This window comes from Mesoplodon mirus (genome assembly GCF_964341445.2).
Source record: "Mesoplodon mirus genome assembly, chromosome: 11".
NCBI lineage: Eukaryota > Metazoa > Chordata > Mammalia > Artiodactyla > Ziphiidae > Mesoplodon > Mesoplodon mirus.
The window spans coordinates 96,348,833-96,366,607 of NC_138987.1; the positions used below are offsets into that span (position 1 = coordinate 96,348,833).

The window sequence follows — 17,775 nt, forward strand, 5'->3', positions numbered from 1 at the left end:
CCCCAGGGCAACCGAACTTCATTCTCCTCTGTGCCCTCCTGCACTACCCTTCTCCAGCCCTTGTTCCTGTCACATCATCCTGGGCATTGAAACCCTGGCTGTTCCCAGACCAGGGCTGCCAGGCAACTAAGGACAGGAAGGGTCCAGGAAGGAGAGTCACCCTCAACTGCAATCTCCACTGCCCTTTTGGTAGGAACCTCGTACAACAACATCAGACCCCAGGAAGGTCCCTGAAGAAAGAGGGAATTCCCATCAGATTTAGAAACGGAAGTCTGGGCCTCCAACCAAAGGCTTTTCTGTCCCTAAAAATGCAGACCCATCTCTAGACCTTCCCTATGTGGCCAGCAGGTGGCACCACCATCAGGGATTTCAAAATCAAAACTAAATTACACTGGAAACAGATTTTTTTTTCTTTTGGTTTTGTTTATGCAAATAGTTCATTCCCACAACATTCCTCCCGTAATGGTCCCCCCCTTTTCCCCCTCATTCCCTCCCCCTTCGCTTCTCTGCGTGACCCTGCTCTCCCTGGACACAGAGTGGATGAAGACGCTGTCAGGAGAGTCAGAGACCCAAAAACACGCCTTGAGAAATGTGAGTAAGGCTGATGGGGACCGAGGAGGGAGGGAGAAGCCAGAGCAGAGAATCCTGGGCACGGGAGGCAACGCTGCCCCCAGATTTACTCAGGGAGGTGGGAACACACTTCCCCTCCGTATATATACCTTACCCCTTCCAACGTGCACATGCGTGCACACATGCAAACACATACCCCCCGTCCCTCCTCCTGAGGGCAAAAGGAGACCTCAGACCCAGGAGCTGATGCCACCTTGTCTTCCTCCTCCAGCTGCTAGGGAGCAGCGAGATGGGGGACCCACTCGGCCCTGGAGAGGCGTCGTTTTGTGCCCGAAACCATCTTCCATAGGTGGTTTCTCCCAGAGGCCTTTGCTGAGCCTTTGGGAGCCCTTTCAGAGAGCCATGACTGGAAACCCTCACCCCCAATTAACAGGTCCCAAGCCAGCCCTATTCCGGGAAGGGGAGGGGAGTGATGGGACGGGGCAGAGGAGGAGGCTGGGGAGAGAGGTGGAGGGAGTGTGATGACCTCTGGACTGGACACTGCCCTGGGGAGTGTGCACCAATGCCACAGCTGCAGAGACCAGCCTCCGCACTCCACCCGCCCCCGCCCGCCCCCCCCCCAAGAACATCTATCTCTGTGAGGTCTAGAATGGGCCGAGAGAAAAACACCCGGCGGTATGATCATCCCCACCCCCTCCGCAGCCACTGCCCAAACAACAAGGCTGCTGCACCCCTCCAGCCCTACAGATACCTTTATTCTTTTTGGCAGGTGGCTCTTATACGTCCTGGTGCCAGTCCTGTTCTACAGGGTGGGAGGCTCCGTCTTCACCCCTCGGAAGCTCTATGGGGAAGTGACTTCCCCTCTCTACCCCAAGCCTTACCCCGACAACTTTGAGACCACCACTGTGATCACGGTCCCCACGGGATACAGGGTGAAGCTCGTCTTCTGGCAGTTTGACCTGGAGCCTTCGGAAGGCTGTTTCTATGACTATGTCAAGGTAGGGGGCCAGGTTGGGTGGGCAGAGGGAGAGCTGGGTGTCTCTGGAACCTGGGAACTTGTGTTCTGACCACCCTGGATAGGACCCCCACCTGTGGACAAAGCCCCAAGCCTGTAAAAGCTGATGGCCAAGTGGGGTTCTGAAAGTCAAGTGATGCCATGGGTGGGTGTCCACTGGTTTGGGAGCCCCTAGGGGAGCACTGAGGGGAGAGACACAGAGGGAAGGTACGGGCCCCACTCTCAGGAAATGCACTGCCTACAGGAATCAGAAAAACCTTCCCCATCTTCTTACTTGCTAGGATTCTTTGGGAAATCGCTGTGCCTCAGTTTCCCTGTTTCCATGGAGAGTATCACCTTGGCTGCCACCTCACCAGGAACGCAGGGACATGGGGAAGGGAGACGCTCATGGTGGCGGCTCAAGCATAGGCTTCAGCTAGGACAGGGAGCTCAGTCTCCTCACCTCTGTCATGACCAAGGGCACCGTCCCAGTCCCATCTTTCTACATCCAATAAGAATGAGATTCTTGACTCAGGATTCAGGTAGAGCGATAAATACTAAATAAATACTATTCCAAGGAGACCTCCTGGAGGTTAAAGAGAATCACATGAAAGTGAAACGTCTTCCTGGCCCAGAGGACTTGAGATGGCAGTGTTGGAGGCGAGGGGTCTTGGTGGCAAGGGATGGTGAAGAATGAGGTGGGGGGAGGGATGGCTTCTGCTTTGGAGGGGTTAAGGCATCTGTGAAGAAAGAGGTAAGGGAAGTTCGGCCACGCATGCTAAGGCTACCAGGCCCTGGAGGCTCACATTCAGCTGAATCCATCACGAGGCATGGCTGGACGTGAGTGGTTTGACGAAGGCGAGGTGGAAAGACAGGGCGGAAGGTAAAGCAGACCATCCAGGCTCTAGGGATGAAGGAATGACAGAGGCCAGGTAGAGGCCACCAGGATTCCAGTGGGAAGCGGGCACAGGAGGAGATGGGAGTGAAGAAAGGTCTGAAACGTGCTGGGGGTTATAAAAGGGGAGGGACGATGTTTGGGGGACAGGATAACGTGCAGGGTTAGCGGATGGAGGTGCAGGGGACAGAGGAAAGGCACCTGGGGAAGCTTGCAACAGCCAGAGCCCAGCAGGCAGAGAGCAGCTGGAGGCCGTCCAGCAAGGAGGCACAATCCGCTCGTTGGGACAAGAGAAGGATGACCTTCCCTGACCTTCCACGTGGGACGCGTCCCCTCCACAACCGTCTTCCTACCCCACTGTCCTTCTTCCACCAGATCTCTGCCGATAAGAAAACCCTGGGGAGGTTCTGTGGGCAGCTGGGCTCTCCACTGGGCAACCCTCCAGGAAGGAAGGAATTTATGTCCCAAGGGAACAAGATGCTGCTGACCTTCCACACGGATTTCTCCAACGAGGAGAACGGCACCGTCATGTTCTACAAGGGCTTCCTGGCCTACTACCAAGCTGTGGGTGAGTGGTCCCTGTGCCCGTGTTCCAGGCCGCATATCGCACAGGGGCCGGAAAAGGAGAACCTTGACTCCAAAGAAGCAGGAAGCCTGGGCTTCCTTGCTTTTCCCAAGAGAGCTTTTTCCAGAAGAGGGCTGTCCACCTGAGCCCTGTCCCCACTGGGCAGTTCCCAGAAAGCCTTAGAGGGGCCGGGAGGCCCAGGTGGCCAGGAGCTGACTTTGTCTATTTAGGCCTCTGGTGAGTGACCTCGCTGAGACCAGCGCCACCACAGAAGTCCCCGGGCAGGAACTGAATCCTTCCTTCCGGAATCTCTTCCAGACCTGGACGAATGTGCCTCCCAGCTCAACTTGGTCGAGGAGAATCCCCAGCCCCTGTGCCAGCACCTGTGTCACAACTACATTGGTGGCTATTTCTGTTCCTGCCGTCCAGGCTATGAGCTTCAGAAGGACCGGCATTCCTGCCACGGTGAGGTCAGGGTTGGGAGGCAGGGACTGAGCAAGGGCTCACCGGGCCAGCCCGAGTCTCCGGGTAACCCCCCTCCCGGCTTTGCTCTCACAGCTGAGTGCAGCAGCGAGCTGTTCACAGAGCCGTCGGGCTACATCTCCAGCCTGGAGTACCCCCGGCCCTACCCCCCCGACCTACGCTGCAACTACAGCATCCGGGTGGAGCGGGGCCTCACCCTCCAACTCAAGTTCCTGGAGCCTTTCGAAATCGATGACCACCAGCAAGTACATTGTCCCTACGACCAGCTACAGGTACAGCAGACCTCCCCACCCCCAGAGGCTTCAGAGTGAGGAAAGATGAAGTGGTCCCAGAGCCACAGCCTTGAAGGGGAAAGGCGGGTGCTCCCCACAGAGGGAGGAGCCTGCTTGGGCCCCACCCCACCCCCACGGGGCCTGACCTTTCACTCCTGTAGACCCCCTGTTCCAGAAACCCCAAGAGGGCAACGGGGGCCTAGAGGGCTCATCACGTGGCTCTCTTACTCCTCTTTCCTGCTGGACCCTCTGGCCAATTGGTACAGAAATGGCCAACATCACACATGAGTTGGGCAAGTTCCTACACACCTGGCAGCTGGGTGCTGGGGATCCCTTTTACCCTCCAGCTGAAAACATACACAAAGCAGGATCCCCACCACCAGCACCACCACCCCAGCCCTGGGTAAAAGTCTCTGAACTGGAGAGGTGACCCTCCCTCCTCCCCCATCAGATCTATGCCAACGAGAGGAACATCGGTGAGTTCTGTGGGAAGCAAAGGCCAGAGCCCATTGACACCAGCAGCAACTCTGTGGACCTGCTGTTCTTCACAGACGAGTCAGGGGACAGCCAGGGCTGGAAGTTGCACTACACCAGCGAAAGTAAGGCTGTCCGGGGCAGCAAGGAGGCAGGATGTACTGGGTTAAAAGAAGGCCAGTAGCTCTGCAATACGTGTGCCCTCTGCTTTCCCTGACAGTCATCAAATGCCCCCAGCCCAAGATCCTAGACTCGTTCACCCTCATCCAGGATCTGCAGCCCCAGTACGAGTTCCGGGACTACTTCATCGCCACCTGCAAACAAGGCTACCAGCTCATGGAGGTAAGAGCCACAGCTGAGGGGAAGGAACTGTCCCAGCGTCAGGAATAATTCGCACAGCCAGGCCCCCAGCAGATGGAGGCTCAGCCCCAAGTGGAATCATACATGTTTGAGCTGGAAGGGTCACCTGGCCTGTTCCAACTTGACTGCCCATTGGAAACACTTAGGATTTTAAAATACTGATGCCCAGGTCCCCTGCTAGAGACTAGTCTATGGGTCTGGAGTGCAGCCTGGGCATCAGGATTACTAAAAGCTACTCAGGTGATACTAATGCCCAGCCAAGTTTAAGAGCTACTGGCCTTGCCCAATAACTCATTGTAGAGTTAGGAACCAAAGAGGCGTGGGCGCAGGTGAAGTGCAAAGAGTGACTCAACAGTACCGGGATTGTGTACAGCAAGGATTACCACCAAATCCCCTGCCTCTTGCTCCAGGGCTCTGGGTTTGGGGATTTTGTTGTTTTTTTTTAAGACCTAACTGACTTTATTCAATGATTCACGAATCGGGCAACATCCCACCTACCAGAAGGGGCTCCTTTTCTGTACATTGGTGGTCTTACCCCAGGTCCACCACCCTGTCCTCAGCTTTTCAGACTCAGGAAAGAATATGGTTTTCTCCACTGGTCAATCTTACAAAAGGTGGTCAACTAAAATGCTGTTTTTGAAAAGCATGCAGTTGGAGTTACCCCTGGCCAGGGACCTGGGACTGGACATCCCGTCTTTGTTCAATAGAGCCACTTGGAAGACCTACTCTGAATCAGAGAAGAGACCTTTGGTTTGTCCTTCAGTTGTAGCAAAGTCACCGAACAAACATTTTAAGTGTTACTGAGTGTCAGGCAGTGTTCTGGATGTGGGAAGTACAGTAAAAAGCGACACATATCCGTGCAGGCTTCGTGGAGCTTACCTTTGAATGTTGCATCAAGCTGAGTTAGCCAGGTAACTGCTCCTTGCTCCAGGAAGGACTCAGTGTCCTAGACCCCTCCTCTTCACTCAGGTTACAACTCGCCACGTCCTATGCCACCCGCACCCTTACCTTGGCATTTGTCATTCACATCATAGAGTTTAAAACAAGTCACACGGTTTATCTCACATTATTTACATTTCACTGGAACATCCTAGTCCTCATACACATTCTCTTGCAATCTGTTCCAGGGCGAATTATCTGGGATGACTGTTGATCTTAATAAAACTCATTCATTTTGTCCAATTACTTTTCATTTCAGAGGGGGCCATCTCCTGCCCTGGTCCCTGCCATCTGCTCACCTACGACAGCACTTAGCATACGTCAGCATCCTCAAGCACCCTTGAAAGTGGCTGTGCTGTGCTAGTATTTTAGGAAAGGCCCTTGCCCTTAAGAAGACTACAGTCTAGGGGCGATGAGGTGATGCAGGGTGCTCCAGAGGAAGAGAAACATGGTTCTACTTCAGGGCAGAAACTTTTGTTTCAATGCAGAGAACACACAACTGGGCTTGTTGTTTTTTTAACTTAAAATTGTGGGGTTCAATTGGACCTCAGTGGAAACAGGCAAGAGTCTAGAGAGAGGATTACTGGGTCTAACAACTAGCCCTAGGTCTGACTTCCTGCTGTGTGGCTCATGTGTGCCCATGTGTAAGTCTGGTCTGAAAGGACCGGCCAGGAAGAAGGACGCTAAGTCCATGGGTGCTAAGGTTTGAGGGCTTGAGAGATGACTTTGCATCCCTACTGCTCCCATGTGGGCGAGGACAGGAAGGGAGCTGCGGCACCTCCTTGTACTAACAGCACCTCTATCTCTGATCAAACAGGGGAAACAGGCGCTCCTGTCCTACACAGCTGTCTGCCAGGATGATGGCACATGGCATCGCCCCATGCCCAGGTGCAAGAGTAAGTTGCAACTCAGGGATGTGTCTCCCCCGAGGAGAAGGGAAGAGGGGTCTGGCCTAAGCATCTCCCCTAAAAGACCCTCCGCTGACTTATCCTTTGAAGCCTCTGGCCCATCCAGGAACCAGTCAGCCCTCATCTCAGCAGGACTGACAGGCTGTACCCAGAGCTGAATTTCATTGTATCCAGTTCCCGTACATCACAAGAGCCCCCCACTCACCATAGTTCCCGAAGGTTCTCAGCATGTTCTGTGGGTCCACTCCTGCTCTGTGGGCAGACTGCTCACCTTCCTCCCACTGAAGTTCCAGTACAATCCTTCCCAGCTCTCAGACCGCCCTGTGTTCTCTCCAAGTCAAGGACTGCGGGCAGCCCCGAATCTTGCCTAATGGAGCCTTCAATTATACCACCACAACGGGGGTGAACACCTACCAGGCCCGTATCCAGTACTACTGCCATGAGCCGTATTACAAGATGCAAACCAGAGATGGCAGAAGCAAGTCTGAGCGAGGTAGGGACCCATGCAAACGGCAGTCTTCTCCCTCTTGTTGGGACATCTTCCGCAATTTCTTCCAATAGAATCCCTAGAGAGTGAGTATTAAGATATTTATTCAGGGCACTGGCTTCAGAGGTACCAAGAGGCTCTAATAAAGCTGAAGAAGGAAACACCTGAGCTGATACAAAGAAAGACTTGAATCTCATAAACAGCTTCTTCTCACCACCACCACCATCACCACTACCGCCACCACCACCACCACCACCATCACCACCACCACCATCACCACCACCACCATCACCACCACCACCATCACCACTACCACCATCACCACTACCACCATCACCATCATCACAACCACCACCATCACCACCATCACCACCACCACCATCACCACCACCACCACCATCACCACTACCACCATCACCATCACCACCACCACCATCACCACCACCATCACCACCACCACCACCATCACCACTACCACCATCACCACCATCACAACCACCACCACCACCACCATCACCACCACCACCATCACCACCATCACCACCATCACCACCATCACCACCATCACCACCACCACCACCATCACCACCATCACCACTACCACCACCACCACCATCACCACCATCACCACTACCACCATCACCACCATCACCACCATCACCACCACCACCACCATCACCACCATCACCACCACCATCACCACCACCATCACCATCACCACCACCATCACCATCACCACCATCATCACCACCACCATCACCACTACCACCACCATCATCACCACCACCACCACCACCACCACCACCACCACCATCATCACCACCACCACCACCACCACCACCACCACCACCATCATCACCACCACCATCACCACCACCACCACCATCACCACCACCACCACTACCACCATCACCACTACCACCACCACCATCATCACCATCACCACTACCACCACCATCACCACCACCACCACCACCATCACCACCACCACCATCACCACCACCATCACCATCACCACCATCATCACCACCACCATCACCACCACCACCACCACCACCATCATCACCACCACCATCACCACCACCACCACCATCACCACCACCACCACTACCACCATCACCACTACCACCACCACCATCATCACCATCACCACTACCACCACCATCACCACCACCACCACCACCATCACCACCACCATCACCATCACCACCACCATCACCATCACCACCACCACCACCACCATCACCACTACCACCACCACCATCATCACCATCACCACTACCACCACCATCACCACCACCACCACCATCATCACCACCACCACCACCACCACCACCACCACCACCATCATCACCACCACCATCACCACCACCATCACCATCACCACCATCATCACCACCACCATCACCACCACCACCACCACCACCATCACCACCATCATCACCACCACCATCACCACCACCACCATCACCACCACCATCACCACCACCATCACCACCACCACCATCACCATCACCACCATCACCACCACCACCATCACCACCACCACCACCACCACCACCACCACCACCACCATCACCACCACCACCATCACCACCACCACCACCATCACCACCACCACCACCACCACCACCACCATCACCACTACCACCACCATCATCACCACCACCACCACCATCACCACTACCACCATCACCACCATCACCACCACCATCACCACCATCATCACCACCACCACCACCATCACCACCACCACCACCATCACCACCACCATCACCACCATCATCACCACCACCACCACCATCACCACCACCATCACCATCACCACCACTACAGCTTTATCAGTGAGACTTCCTCAGTCTTCTCCCCACATACACTCTCAGGCTGCTATGTTGTGAATTTCTGCATTTAGGTTTACTAAATTACTCTCAAGTTCCTCTGCGGGTATCTTTAAAACTTTTTTTTAATGAAAGGAATCACATGCCTTGTACAATAGGTGTGAAACATGCAAAAAAAGGGAAGAAGTCTTATTTATAGGCTATTCAAGGTGGTACTTAAGAGCTGAGCTTTGAAGTCAGACAACCCCCACTTTGCATCTTGGTTCTGACACTTAGAAATCATGTGACCTTGTGCAAATTATTTAAACTCAGTTTCCTCGTCCCTAAGATGGGGATAATGATGCATATCTGAAGGCCTCATGGTGGCGCTTAAATGAGATAATGCAGGTAAAGTTCTGAGCAACGAGCACCGGCACACTGTCCGTGATCAGAAAACATAGCTACCAGGAATCCCCTGGCGGTCCAGTGGTTAGGACTCCACTCTTTCACTGCCAAGGGTGTGGGTTCAATCCCTGGTTGGGGAACTAAGATCCACCCAGCACCGCCAAAAAAAAAAAAACATAGCTACAATTAATATCTACTACCCAGCACCAAGATGCAATCACTGATGGAAGTTTGATAAGTTCCTTGCAGGTTTTGTGTCTCCTTTCACAAATAGGGATCATGTCGAATATAATAGTTAAGTATTCTGATTTTTCCACTTAGCATTAAAACAAAAATATACGTATGGAGCCTCTTAACACTTTCAATATCCCATCCACATATATGTGAACCTTTCCCTTTGATCCTTGTCCTCTCCCTCTCCCCTGCCCACGACCTCCCAGCCTGAACGCAGCCCCTCTCCCCTCAGGGCGGTACACCTGCACAGCTCAGGGCATTTGGAAGAATGAGCTGGCAGGAGAGAAGATGCCTCGGTGTTTGCCAGGTGAGTGGAAACCCTCCGCCGTCCTCTGTGGCCCTGACAGCCCTGGCAGCCCTGCAGGGCCTCAGAGGAGGCACAGCGCAGAGCAGGGAGAGACACTCCAGCTTGAAGCTGAAGGTAGACACAGGGTGAGGGAGGAATCAGGAAGAAGGCGAGGAGACGCCCCAGCAGAAGGGCAGAGGGACCCAGAGAGCTGGACCTGTCCCGACATTCCTGGACTTTTCACTGAGCAGGTGGGAGATGAGGAATAAAAAAAAAAAGAGCAAGAGGGACTTCCCTAGCGGTCCAGTGGTTAAGACTCCACGCTCCCACTGCAGGGGGCACGGGTCCGCGGCGCGGCCAAAAAAAGAAAAAGAAAAAAAAGAGAGAGAGAAAAGCCCCAGGAAAAATAGACAAGAACGAGAAGAGGCTGACCGTACGCCAAAGACGGAAGAATAGGGAGGGAGGAGAGAGGAGAAAGGGCCCTGAGCCAAAAAGAGGGGGCGAAGGGGAGGGGACAGCCCGCGGTGCGGGGCGCTGACTCCTCCCCCGCAACCGCCCCCTTCTCCTCTCCCCACGCCCCCTTCTCCTCCCCCCCCCCGCCCCCTTCTCCTCCCCAGTGTGCGGGAAACCCGTCAACCCTGTGGAGCAGAAGCAGCGCATCGTTGGAGGCCAGAAGGCCAAGCTTGGCAACTTCCCCTGGCAGGCCTTCACCAATATCCACGGGCGCGGGGGTGGCGCGCTGCTGGGCGACCGCTGGATCCTCACGGCCGCGCACACGCTCTACCCCAAGGAGTACGAAGCGCAGGGCAACGCCACCGTGGACGTGTTCCTGGGCCACGTCAGCGTGGAAGAGATCACCAAGCTGGCCAACCACCCCGTCCGCAGGGTCAGCATCCACCCAGACTACCGCCAGGAAGAGTCCCACAATTTCGAGGGGGACATCGCCCTCCTGGAGCTGGAAAATAGTGTCACCCTGGGCCCCAACCTCCTCCCCATCTGCCTCCCCGACAATGAGACCTTCTACGACCAGGGTCTCATGGGCTATGTCAGTGGCTTTGGGATCATGGAGGAGAGACTTTCTCACAACCTCAGGTTTGTCCGTCTGCCCGTAGCTAAGCGAGAGGATTGTGAGAGCTGGCTCCGGAAAAAAAATAGGAAAGATGTGTTTTCTGAAAACATGTTTTGTTCTGGGGACCCGACTCTAAAGCAAGATGCCTGTCAGGGGGATAGTGGAGGGGTCTTTGCTGTGAGGGATGAGGAAAATGATCGCTGGGTGGCGACAGGCATCATATCCTGGGGCATCGGCTGCAGCAGGGGGTACGGGTTCTACACCAAACTACTCAACTACGTGGACTGGATCAAGAAAGAGATGGAGGAGGAGGACTGAGCCCAGAATTCACTAGGTCAGAATCCAAAGAGCGAGGTGTAAAAAAAGAAGAAAAATTAGCTAACCAGTTGTTGACAACCACTAAGAATCCATATTAAAATCACTGATGCAGAAAGACACTGTGTGAAAGAAATTCTCTTTTCTATAATCCCATCCACACTCTTCACCTGAAACAGCCCAAAGGTCACCTTTATTCCCCTCACCCCCCCGCCCCAGGGTTGCAGAAGATACATTCCACAATCTCTAGTTATCACTGTCCTCTTCCATTTTTATAACCATCGGGTAATTGAATAGAACTCCTTCCAAATAAAATTTTATGAGAAAGCCTATTGTGTAAAATGAATTAAAAGCTGTATTTAATAAATATAAAAATAGTTAATGAGATCATATTTAAAATATTTTACTTAGGAAGGCAATGAGAACAATTAAGTTTATGCCCACATTTACAATTAGAGTTGTAGATAACAATTTATTTCTGTATCTTGTTTTGCTTGTACAATATGAAGAAAATCCTTATTTTCCCACATACATAGCTGCAGATATAAGAGCTTTTTTAACAGCTCACTTTCCAATCTCTAAATAGTCCTTAAGAGAGGAGTGATATGCAATTTTTGTTCCCAGGTTGAGTCACTAACAGTATTTTTTTTTTTTTTTTTTTGCGGTACGCGGGCCTCTCACTGTTGTAGCCTCTCCCGTTGAGGAGCACAGGCTCCGGACGCGCAGGCTCAGCGGCCATGGCTCACGGGCCCAGCCGCTCCACGGCATGTGGGATCTTCCCGGACCAGGGCACGAACCTGTGTCCCCTGCATCGGCAGGCGGACTCTCAACCACTGCGCCACCAGGGAAGCCCACTAACAATATTTTAAAATAATTTGTATTCTTTAAGATATATTTAAAGGCCAGAGAAGTACCCAAAACTTGGGATAAGCATTATAAGTATTTATGGTAGAATATTATCATGAGATTATTGCACAACTGACTCTTCTGGACACGTCTGAACAACTTTACACGAGCTGACTCACACAGGCCTGAATTCAAGAAGACCAGGGCAGAGTTAAAACATTCCCAAGTAATGACAAGTTTTTAAGTCTAAATGCGGGTCCACAATCCCTTCTCTGACACCCTCAAGGCTAAATGCCTTTCAATGTTCAAGATTTTACAGATGTCAGAAATGCAATATACCATCTATGTAATGTAATGTAATGGCCCCAGCAACACCCTGTAAGAACACAGATGAATAATTCTGAAAAACATTTGAATATTCACAGTAAGTGAGATAGATGACGGCGCTAGACAACAACCCACCAGTTACTGTCAGGTTTTGCTACTAAATAAGTTTTGATGCCAAACTTATTAAAACACTTTCTGTTTTTAAGAGCATTTTAGATGTTAGGATTGTGGACTTGTATAGGTGGAAATGAAAACGTTTTCTCATATAGTCTACACAAAAGCATACACAAGTGGTGTGGGTTACATCTAAGGAGCATACATTGATTGCAGTTTGGTTTTTTTAAAATAAATTTATTTATTTATTTATTTTTGGCTGTGTTGGGTTTTCATTGTTGGGTCTTCGTTGCTGCATGCAGGCTTTCTCTAGTTGTGGTGAGTGGGGGCTTCTCTTCGTTGTGGTGCATGGGCTCCTCATTGCGGTGGCTTCTCTTGTTTCAGAGCTGGGGCTCTAGGCACGCGGGCTCCAGTAGTTGCAGCATGTGAGCTCAGTAGTTGTGGCTTGCAGGCTCTAGAGCGCAGGCTCAGTAGTTGTGGCGCATGGGCTTAGTTGCTCCACAGTATGTGGGATCTTCCTGGACCAGGGCTCGAACTCGTGTCCCCTGCATTAGCAGGCGGATTCTTAACCACTGCACCACCAGGGAAGTCCTACAGTTCTTTGAATGGTTAGAAATGTTTTCAGAAATGAAACACCTTCAGGACTCCAATGGAGGCAGGAGTTCAGTGGGTGGAGGAGATGGAAATGGTAAAAATTTAAAAATTCAATTCTATGTTATTTCTAAGGTTCCTGGCAAATTTAAGATTCTGAGTCCCTGGTCCTTATTGTAATCATCAAATGTGATCTCAGGAGAATCCAGTGACTGCTTTGACCTTTCTGGTTCCCACTCTCTTCCCACAAAGTCATGTGCATCTTATTCTTCAAGTGCACTGGAGTAGAAAAATAAGGACAAAACCAATACTCTGTGAATAGAAAACTAACAGAAAAAAAAATACAAATTGCTTTTGGACTTTGGGGCTTAACCTAACTCATAATAAGGAAAATATTTAAATTAAAACGCTATCTTTTTACCAGTAAGATTGACAAAGATAATATATTATATTGGTGAAGACATAGAGAAAACAGACACTCATGCATTTTTTTAGTGTAAATTGGTACAAACTCTATAAACAGCAATTTGGCAACATGTAATCAAAATTACCAATCCACATGCCTTTGACCCCGCAATTCCACTTCCATGAATTTTTCCCACAGATATCTCACGTATGAGTTAAATGACCTATGTATACAAGGTTAGACATCCCAGCATTGTTCATAATAGCAAAGTATTAGAATCCTGAATTCTGAAAGATCTGGTACCAAAGTTTCAAGTAAATTATGGAATATCCAAATAATGGAATACAATGTAGCCATTTAATCTCTAAGATAAATGAAAAGCAGAACAGTATATATAAAATACTACCATTTGTATAAAAAAGAAGAGTGGTTTTATATTGCTTTATATGTATAAAATATTGCTGGAAGGTTATATAAGAAATGGTGGTGGTCTCTGGGGGAGAAGAAAAGTTCTCATGTATTCTCTTCCTATCTTTCAAAATTTTGAGCCATGTACATGTTTTATCTATTCCAAAAAACAGGCACAGAGCTATATTAAAATATTTTTAATTAAAAAAATTTTAAGGAGGGCTTCCCTGGTGGCACAGTGGTTGAGAGTCCACCCGCCGATGCAGGGGACACGGTTTCGTGCCCCGGTCCTGGAAGATCCCACGTGCCGCGGAGCGGCTGGGCCCGTGAGCCATGGCCACTGAACCTGCGCGTCCGGAGCCTGTACTCTGCAACGGGAGAGGCCACAACAGTGAGAGGCCCACATACCGCAAAAAAAAAAAAGATTAGGGAAATAGCAACATGTCTATATGCTGATGGGAATTTCATAATAGAGAGGGAAAATGATTATGATGTGTGGAGGAGGGGTGAGATGGAATCCAGGTGCAAGCATGGATATGTTATCTAGGGTAACAGGCAAGCAGAGTTTAAGATGCTTCCATTTCAGTAGATGTGGTGGTAGGAATGTGTCGACGTTCTCTTCTAATTCTTCATTTGTCTTGGTCAAGTAGAAAATAAGGTCATCAGCTGAAAGTGTGGATAGAGAAGGATTTGGGGGTTTGAGGAGAGAGAAGAAGGAATGAAATAGTCATCCAGGAGAGTGGAAGACAGAACAGGTTAGGGAATTTTGCTCACCCGGGGGCATAAGGGCCCACTTGAGATTCAAGATCATGACTTAAAAGTGAGGAGACAGTTGTATGAGCTCGGTCATGTGTTTTCCCCCAGCCATTATCAGCTGCAGCAATACAGGCACAGAGGAAACAGATTCGATTTTGCCAAATGGATATATTGAAACCGTAGAAGGGCAAGGGAGTCCAAAATGTATGAAAGCAAGTTATTATATGGAATTTAAGCCAGGCAAAGAGGGGATCAAGCATGAAGTGGGTGGTGGGCAATAAATATGCAGAAGATTTGATGTATCAGGGTTGCTGGTGTCATGGTATATAGAAAGTGTGGCCCTACAGGAACAGACCTGGAAGAATAGGAGGTGATAGCAAAAGAACGGGGTGTGTGAAGTTGAGATTACTGGAGAGATTGCAGGTATTGGTAATGACAGGGTCTGTCTAGGCATGACCATGGGAGTGTGTCGCTGAGGTAGAGTGGAAGATAAGATTGGAGAAGATTCATGGAACCACAGGGCCACAGTTTTAGAAGGATCACCTATCTGTATGTTGAAACTGCCAAAAATTAAGACAGCAATTGTGTTAGAATGACAGTGACTCAGGAACTAAGATCATTGAGAAATGAGGGGAATGACGTGGGTCCCAGGAGGTGACTGTAACAATGAGTAGATGTGCATAAGATAGTCTGGACATGAGCTTCAAAACTGAGAGGCTGAGAAAAGAGGGGGAGGATGGGTTGTACGTGGCAGTGAGGGTCACGGAAGACCCAGTGAAAGGGAGGCTGTCAGGGGGGAAATACCGTCACCAATTGAGAGAGCAGCAGGAGGGCACCAGAGTTCAGGGAATTGGCTCTGGGGCTAAACCACCTGGCCACTTTCTATCCATGGTAGCTTAGCAAGTTACTTAACCTCTCTGAGCCTCAGTTTCTTTGTCTATAAAATGGGGGTAATGATAGAATCGCATACAAATCTTATACAATATTATCTCATGCAATCTCATATAAATATTAAAGAGTTACAGCCATAAAAAAAGATGAAAGAATGCCATTTGCAGCAACATGGATGTAACTAGAGATCATCATACAAAGTGAAGTAAGTCAGAAAGAGACAGATATATACCATGTGATATCACTTACATGTGGAATCTAAAATATGACACAGATGAACACATCTATGAAACAGAAACAGATTCACAGACATAGAGAACAGACTTGTGATTGCCAAGCAGTGGGGTGGCGGAGGGAAAGATTGGGAGCCATGGTTGGTTCCATGAAAAGACCAGATTCTCTCCTTTGGGGCTTCTTTGGGATCCTGGTCTCCAGTGATCCCAGGATTGTTTTTATTTTATCCTGAGTTTTCTCTCCACTGTCTACTTAGGCACTTTTTTGCTTTTGTCCCTGTCTTCTGTGAATTTTTATTTTAACCATCCTCTTTTTTTTTTTCCTGTTGGAAACCTTAGGTTCTTCTTGCTTCCTGTCCAAGAGAGATCAAGAAACATTTTCATTTTACCCACGAATAGAGGGTGCCCAGACAAACCTGAGCATTGTGCCAAAAATATTTCAAATTCAGTCCCAAGCAGTGAAGACCAAAGAAATAATTTGCTTTCGCACTAAACATAAAGGAAGACAGAGACTGCAAACAGCCTATTTGGAGGTCAGACAGAATACGGTGGTTAAAGTTAGAACTAGCCCCTTGCTGACAGTTGTTGGTATTCTATGTCATTTGTATTCCCTTGTAGTACAAGAGGTTTTTCAAACAGGACCTGGACCCCCAGGAAAGAAGAAAATAGGGCACTCTCTCTTTAAGTTTATGTTCTCCCCTTTGGGGTTCCTCCACTGTGGTTCCTGTGACCACAACTTCACCATCCCCCATCATTTATCTAGTCTCCCCCTTTCTCTGGCTGAAAGGTGGGTACACTCAAAATCAATTCCCTTGACCTCTTAGCACAACTGAGAAAAGGCTGGATCTTTCAAAAGTGTCTTTTTAAACTTGTAAAAGAAAATTAAAAAGTAAAGAATGTGACCTTAAAGGGGTAGCATGAGGGAGATCTTTGTGGTGATGAAACAGCTCTGTATCAATAGAAAAGATCGATGAAACTAAAAGCTGTGGGGGTTTTTTGGAAAAGATAAAATAAATAAACCAATAGCTAAACTTTCCAAGAAAAAGAAAAAAAAAGAGAGGACTCAAATAAATAAAATTTTAAATGAAAGAGGAGACATTACCACATAAAGGTTCATAAGAAACTACTATGAACAATATATGCCAACAAATTGGACAACCTAAGAAGAAATGGATAAATTCCTACAAACATACAGCCAACTAAAACTGAATCATGAAAAACTTTTTAAAAAGAACAGCTGGGGACTTCCCTGGTAATGCAGTGGTTAAGAACCAGCCTGCCAATGCAGGGGACACGGGTTCGAGCCCTCGTCCAGGAAGATCCCACATGCCACAGAACAACTAAGCCTGTGCACCACAACTACTGAGCCTGTGCTCTAGAGCCCACGAGCCACAACTACTGAAGCCTGCGTGCCTAGAGGCCGGAGCTCCACAAGGAAGGAAGCCACTGCAATGCGAAGCCCACGCTACCCAACGAACACCCAAGGCAGCCAAAGATTAATTAATTAATGAATTAACTAATTAATTAATTTTTAAAAACCAACCAAACAAACAGCTGCCCTCCACCCGGGCTCTGCGGACCTCGCCCGCCGGCCCGCGCGGCTGGGGCTCCGCCCCCTGAGAGGTGGGACGGCGATGGGCGAGGCTGCTGGGCTCTCCCCGCTCCCAGAGCTGGCCCCAGCATCAGCGCTCGCCACATGCTGCAAAAGGATGGCAGAGCAAAGAAGAACTTCAAGATATTCAGGTATGTGAAGCTGATTTCCATGGAAACCTTGTCATCGTCTGATGACAGTTGTGACAGCTTTGCTTCTGATAATTTTGCGAACACAAAACCTAAATTCAGGTCAGCTATCAGTGAAGAACCGGCAAATGTTTTTTATGAGGACTCTGCTAATGAATCTTTCTGCAGCTTTTCAGAAAGTGAGGTGCAAGATGTGTTAGACCACTGTGGATTTTTACAGAAAGCAAGGCCAGATGTCACTAACGAACTGGCCAGTGTTTTTCATACCGACTCAGAGGATGAATCGTTTTGCGGTTTCTCAGAGGTGGAATGAGGCTGCGGGCAGACCGTGCGGCTGTCGGACCGAAGTCAGGGAAGACGTTCCGGACCTCTCCGGGTGGCCATGAACTT

General features: G+C 49.7%; 1 protein-coding gene across 2 annotated transcripts; it reads left to right on the top strand.

Moving 5' to 3' along the window:
• Positions 1 to 437: 437 nt before the first annotated feature.
• Positions 438 to 11,193, top strand: C1R (complement C1r). Of its 2 annotated transcripts, none has more exons than XM_082635507.1 (11): positions 438 to 591; positions 1,340 to 1,568; positions 2,835 to 3,027; positions 3,343 to 3,489; positions 3,583 to 3,779; positions 4,231 to 4,378; positions 4,474 to 4,595; positions 6,370 to 6,448; positions 6,798 to 6,953; positions 9,636 to 9,710; positions 10,307 to 11,193. In XM_082635507.1, coding segments are annotated over exons 1-11 (2,118 nt in total). In that variant the 5' UTR covers positions 438 to 589; the 3' UTR covers positions 11,077 to 11,193. The 2 variants fall into 2 exon arrangements, with proteins under 2 accessions (XP_082491633.1, XP_082491632.1); XM_082635506.1 differs by lacking the exon at positions 438 to 591 and adding an exon at positions 1,205 to 1,245.
• Positions 11,194 to 17,775: the final 6,582 nt, after the last annotated feature.

Excerpts from the sequence above, each read along its gene's own strand:
- C1R (XM_082635506.1), top strand. The coding sequence starts at position 1,220 with ATGGGCCGAGAGAAAAACACCCGGCG. Across the intron at positions 3,490-3,582 it reads GGACCGGCATTCCTGCCACG|CTGAGTGCAGCAGCGAGCTG; the intron begins GTGAGGTCAGGG and ends TTGCTCTCACAG. Across the intron at positions 6,449-6,797 it reads CCCCATGCCCAGGTGCAAGA|TCAAGGACTGCGGGCAGCCC; the intron begins GTAAGTTGCAAC and ends GTTCTCTCCAAG.